The sequence below is a fragment of the Gossypium hirsutum genome, chromosome A03 (assembly GCF_007990345.1).
Source record: "Gossypium hirsutum isolate 1008001.06 chromosome A03, Gossypium_hirsutum_v2.1, whole genome shotgun sequence".
NCBI lineage: Eukaryota > Viridiplantae > Streptophyta > Magnoliopsida > Malvales > Malvaceae > Gossypium > Gossypium hirsutum.
In genome coordinates this window covers 67,923,182-67,929,968 of record NC_053426.1, presented here as the reverse complement: position 1 = coordinate 67,929,968, position 6,787 = coordinate 67,923,182, and the positions used below count along the sequence as shown (strand labels likewise).

The 6,787-nt window shown below is 29.0% G+C and overlaps 1 protein-coding gene across 1 annotated transcript; it reads right to left on the bottom strand.

Moving 5' to 3' along the window:
* Nucleotides 1–3,171: 3,171 nt before the first annotated feature.
* LOC107887913 (eEF1A lysine and N-terminal methyltransferase) lies at nt 3,172–6,787 on the bottom strand. Its single transcript, XM_016812130.2, has 7 exons — nt 6,665–6,787; nt 5,554–5,675; nt 5,168–5,248; nt 4,949–5,023; nt 4,218–4,384; nt 3,971–4,121; nt 3,172–3,542 (listed from the first exon to the last, which is right to left on the bottom strand). The coding sequence occupies exons 2-7, from the start codon at nt 5,659–5,661 to the stop codon at nt 3,345–3,347; spliced, it is 780 nt and encodes a 259-aa protein (XP_016667619.2). The 5' UTR covers nt 5,662–5,675; nt 6,665–6,787; the 3' UTR covers nt 3,172–3,344.

The window sequence follows — 6,787 nt, the reverse complement described above, 5'->3', positions numbered from 1 at the left end:
ATTTCAAAATAGACCACGGTTTAAAATTAAAGGTCTTTCCTACATTATTTTCACAAATTGATTAAATTTTCAAAAAGCCATAGCCGAATATATTTTCAAGTTACCACACATCAAAATTTTCGAACTCACTCCTAGCCAAAATTTCAAATTTACCCTTGAAACTTCTAGACCCAATTTTGGGGTGTGACAATTTCTCAAATACTTTATTTTCTTTCCTTTCATTTTTCAACTCTACCAAGCAATAGATGAAAGGAAATTTATTTTTTTTCTTTTCATTTTTTCATCTTTCCTACCAAGCACACCTATGGAAAGAAAAATTATGTTTTCCATCCTTCAAGTTTTTTACCTCTCAATTTTTCATCCTTCCAATTTTCTTTCCACTTCACTGAGCAAAATCAAAATGATGCTATATAAATAATTGTGTTAATAATTTGTGAGGATTGGATTAAATCAAATTTTCATTTATAAAATTATACAAAATCAAAGTACATATATAATATTACACATTACATAAAAATTCATGTATTATTTCGAAATTCATCCCAAAGTATAATGATTTAGATATGTATTTATAGACGTAGATAAATAAATTTTTTTTGTTAAACCATAAATTAGTTTGTGGATGGAGCATTGAATTTAAAACTTCCTAAAAAAATAACGGTAAATTACATCAGATGTAATCTAACTATCTCTCTTTTATTTTTTATTTTTTTTGTCACTCAACTATTATTTTTTTAATTTGGTCATCTAATTAATTGTGATTTTTTTACTCCAATTTTGTTAAGTGCTATTAAATCTCTGTTGAGAGGGTGATGTAACAATTAAAAAATTAATATAATAAAAAAATTTAATCATCAAATTTTACATATTATATTAATTTATTCATAATTATAAAAAAAATTAACATTCAAAATTTACAAACAATGTCAATTTAATCATCAAAATTTATCTTTCTTCCCTACCGCTACTACCATCATTGCCTTCATGTCCGCCCCTGCTTTTCCCTTTTCTCTTTTCTCTTTGATTTTTTATAGATAAAATCGAATTTCATGAAATTCTACGCTTTCGATGAAAATGCGTCAAGCTGATTTATGTTTTTTCTTCCTTATTGTTAACATTGTCGCTTTTATATAGGAGAGAAGAAAAACGGGCTGCAATTTATTGAAATTTTATATTTTCATTTGTTTATTTCATAATATATAATTTTGATTGTGTAGTTTGATGGGCATTAAAGATTTATGATTATACTTACATATTTACTAGCTTGTGATGGGTTTGAGTTTTGTACAGAAATTGAAACTTTAAACTTTTGAGTTTTGTGCTTAAAATAGATTTTTTTTTCCTTGTCTTTTGCCTTTATGAAAAGTTTTGAAATTTACATCATTTAGATATCAAAATATTGAGAGTTTGAGTTTTACATGAATTTATTGAAGCATTTTTCTTTTATGATATTACGGGTATTAAATGATTACATACATTTTTGGCATCTATTTCTTATTTTTATTTGACCAGTTGACCACTAGACACGATGATAACTCATGGTGAAGGTGGGGTGAAGGGTAATGGTCGTGTGAGGAATAAGGTAAATTTTGAACATCATTATTTGTAAATTTTAAATATTAATTTAATTTATAATTATAATTAAATCAATATTATATATAAAAATTATATCATTTTTAATTGTTACATCACTTTCTTGTTTGAAATTTAATGGTACTTAATGTGAATGGATAAAAATATAAAGATAATCTCAATTAGTTGGATGACAAAAAATAAAAAACTATAATTAGATGATAAAAATAAAAAATTAATAATTGAGTGAAAAAAATTATTAATTACGTGATTAAATGATAGTAGTTTACCCAAGAAACAAAATCAGAATCTTTAGTTCCACCTAGGCCCACAAAAGTAAAGGATCAAGATTCAGTAAAGCAGGAGTGGGCCAATCAATAGCTGCATAATCATTACCTCCTGTCATTCTGGCTTTTTACTTCACACTCACTCCAATAGCTTAGCAATTATTCCTCAACCTTAATTTATCATTTATTAATTAAAAATGTAAACTAAATACAACTATTTTATAAATAAGAGTACGTTTGGTTCGCTGTATTGGATTAGAGGTGTATTGGATTGGATTAGAGGTGTAATGGAATAGAGGTGTAATAGCAAATCAACTGTTTGGTTGAATGTAATGGAATAGAGGCGTAATAGTAAAACTGTGTTTGGTTGAATGTAATAGAGGTGTAATAGCATAATGGAGAAAACTAAAATGACCAGAATACCCTTAGCATAAATTTGTTTTGGTAAATGATTATTGTTATTGTTATTTAAATTTTAATAAGATTATTTATTATCAAAAATAAATAATTTAATCATATTTAAACATAATTATTATTTAATATATTTTAATTAAAATATATAATTTAATAAAATTCTTAATAATTAGCAGAAATTTGTTTTGGTAAATTATTTTATTTAAATTTTAATAAGATTAATATCAATAATAAATAATTTAATCATATTTAAACATAATTATTATTAAATATATTTTAATTAAAATATATAACTTAATAAAATTCTTAATAATTAATATTCTTATATGAATTTACTCAAACCATAATATATGATACTGTAAAATATAAAATAACATAATTATTATTAAATATAATATAATTAAAATATATAATTTAATAAAATTCTTAATAATTAATATTCTTATATGAATTTACTCAAATCATAATATATGATTATAACTAATATGATTTAATTAAATATATGATTTAATAAAATTTAAAATTATTATAACTAATATGATTATAGTTTATGAATTTGTATAATTTAAAATAATAATTATTACATATAATTTAATAATAATATATAATTTCATAAAATTCTTGATAATAAAAATTTTCTTATATGAATTTATACAATTTAAAATAATTAATATTAAATATAATTATATAGTGATATATAATTTCATAAAATTCTTAATAATAAAATGTTCTTATATGAATTTACTAAAATCAATATATAACTTGAGAATTATATTATGCATAAACATAATTAACTTATATTAAGAAAAGGTTAGATGAAAATGAAATTGTACATTAAAATCCATATGTTATATAGTTTTACAACATCAAAAAGTTTGAACATTGATATTTAATGGTAAGAATGCATACCATTCAAAGAAAAGAAATAAAAACCCACCTCGGACTTTTCTCATTCTGTGGCGCAATCTTCAGTCACCCAGTTTCAATGCCATTTGCTTCAAAATCTGCAAAAGCTTGCTCTCGAGTTACTTGAGAATACATTAAAGGGGAAACTTTGTTATCAAACGGTCTTCACTTTAAACGTTTGAGCTTCTTTGCTGCATCTGTGATGCTCTGGCTTATCTCGGGATGTTCGGACTTGAGCAATTTATCAAGTTTAAGGGCAGCATCAGGTATGCAATCCTCCTCAATGTGAGACTCCGAACAAAGACCGAAAAGTACTAGGTTGACCTCTCCCTCCAGCTGAATGCAAAATAAGTGGCTAAAAACCTGAATGATGAGCATAACATAACCAAATTGCAATGAGATTTGCATGGTTCGATGCTACATAAATGTTGTAAGCATGGAGAACGAAAAATTAGTTAATCCAAGAACTACTGTTAGCTTTCTAAATTCTTAAATCCACATAATAAGTTCCCGATGGTTAAAACAATCAACGAAGTTAAATTTATAAAAATAAATAGTAGCATTAGACTACATGGGATGCAGTAAACATTCCTAGGAGGGTCATATCCTTGAATCCATGTAAAGATAAAGGTCGGACATGGGTACTTAAGGAAAAAAGAGTCGGACCAACATAGAAATAAATAGTAATAAGAAGCTTTTAAATATATTTACATTAGATTTATAGAGAGAGTATAGAACCATGAAACAAGAGATGAACTTTGATTAGCGAGTATTTATGTTCTTAATCTCACCTCTTTCATCCTTGAGACAACTGCATCCTTGATGGCAGGAGACCTTGAGACCAAATTAATAACAAAGAGACCTTGCTCGGAAAGAGTATCTTTTACGTTTTGAAGAAAAGAATCTTCCACAAAATCAGCAGCAGGACATCTCAGTCCAGAGCTATAAAGACAATACAACAGAGGTGATTAAAAGATGTATTTAAAAGCTTTCCGCTTTGCAACAACAATTGTTGTAGCCGTTAATAGAGCAATTCACCTTGAGTCAGAAGAGTCCACATCAACAATAATTATGTCAATAGCGGTACTTCTGCTTTCAGCATCTGAAAGTTTGCAACTTCCGTTGGAAGAAAGGAGCACTTCATTGCCAGCTGAAAATAAGTTTCTGTAGTCCCGGACAAACTGGATGCCATCAGCAATATGTACCTAAAAAATTGGAAGGCGAAAATATTTGAAGCTCTATTTAAAATATATATTATATCTGTCATCTTACAATTCTTTTACAAATGCATTCTTGAAAAGGTGAAACAGATAAATTTCCTACCATATTCATTCTATCTTTTCCAACTTTTATTATTATACCTAAGACATTGAAGATACTTCCTATACGGCTGACGTCTTGATAATAACATAAATATTTGTGTGTAGTTAGACAATTGACCTAAGAGGGTTTAAGAAAGTTCATAAGAAACTTTCAGTTAAGGCTTGATAATATTCAGGGCCTCACAGGTTTCCTAATTAGACCAAACAATCCAGCCTCTAATGACAATAATTGGAAGGTTTGGCATCATTGACCATAAACGCCTATGAAGGTCAAATTATGAATCAAGAATATTTCCCAAGTTGAGTTATATTGAAGCCAGGTTTAAGGATGAAACAAAAACAATTTGATAATTATTGGAAACAAGCTATTCAGTGACAATGGTACTAATTTTTCAGGAAAGGATTAATCACTTCAAACTAAAAATGCACTGAGATACAGTCAGTTACCTTCATTCGTTTATCTTCAGTAAAACCAAAATAGTCTCTTGCAAGGTTAAGCATAACAGGATCTAGCTCCACTCCCTGTGCACAAAAATTCCATTGCACTATTTCCATCAAGTGAAGTCAACTTCAAAATCAATCAGAAGATTCAATAAAATTTTTAACAAAGCAATTCCTTTTGAAAGATAGTTTAACATGTCTTTGACAGGGTAACGTAAGAATTACCTCAATTTGCATAGATTGCATACATCCATGAAGAAACATAGGAAGTAAGCCCGCACCAAGACCTATCACAACTGCTTTAACCTGAGAAAGATGACTTCTGACATGAGCAGTAGTGCAGTGCATCAAAGAAAATAAGCATCAACGATTTGAAACAAGACAAACATTATGCTACAAAGATTAGACCTCCAAATCTGAAAGTTGGCTAAAGTAGGTCTATTCCCAATACACAACAATCACATCAAATGACCACCAAATATACTTAAAACTGGCAACCATAAATTTTCAACATCTGATGAAGACGAGCAAAACAACAATTACAGATATCTAAATAGGTGGAGGGCAAAAATCTACCAAATATTCCACAAAGAAAAGAGAATGAGCGTTACCCTATTCCCTGATGATGCCACACTTTCCAAATAGGATGAAATCAGAGAAAACCCAGAAATGATTGCTGTATGATAAGAACTGGCCAAATAACCATGATACACCTTCATTTTGCCGCTTGATTCTACATATCATGTAAAACAACATCAGAATGACACACAAGTAGTTGAAAGGTGATGGAGTCAGCATTCTAACAATTTAAAAGTTAAGAAGAGTCTTGTAGATGGAAGGTAATTTTTGTACTTTGAATACAAAATGTTGCTCAATGACATGATAGAAGTGGCTCTGCTTTTATAAACAGCGACTAATAAAAAACACAGACAGAACTCAGAATTTTGCTCATTCAATGATTTCTGTCCAATTTTCTTGAAAATAGCACCATATTTCCCCCCTTTACCAATAATAATACACCAAAAGAAACAACAGTTCATTCAATGCACAGGAATTATATAAAATGAAGCATAAGAAAGGACAACTGCCCAACACCATAGATCTAAGACATCAATAGAAACGTAGAAATTCATGAGAAATGAGTCTGCAAGACCATTGTCTTCCAAGACAGTAGATTATTTCTCCAAAAACACATCCATCCAACTTGGTAACAAAGTCAACCAAAGTTTAGGAATCACCCAAAAACCACCAACGAACAAAAAAACAATGAGCTAGACATGACCAAATGAACAGTGAAATAGCAAACGATCAACTGTTTGTCAGCCTAGCATATAAGCACAAATTCACTACTTGTTTTTTCACCGTCAGGACACTATGGTCCAAGGAACAGTTTTACCTCCACTACTGAAAACTTCATACACAGAAATCACATTAAAAACTTGTTGGAACAAATATCTAATAGTCCAACATGACTTCGCATTCCAATGCACAATTTCAGATTACAGAAACAGTAGCAGAAAGGCATTCCCAGAAACTAATTCCTAGTTCTGCACCTTGCTCTTATCTCTTAAAAAAAGTAATTAAAAAAAAATAGCACGGTCTAAAAGAATAATTTCATGGGATTCCACATGTCAATGTGAAAGAAGTTTTACAACTCAAACAAACTCACCCAACATTATATAAGAGTTATTCTACCCAAAAATTTCAAAGAAAACATATTACCATTATTTCTTTTGAGGGCTCCTCTTCGTTTGGATTTGGAAGATGAACTGGCTTTCTTCTTCTCTGTTCCATAAACACTTTTGTCAAACAATCCATCCCTAGTTAGCAAAGCTTCAGACTGTA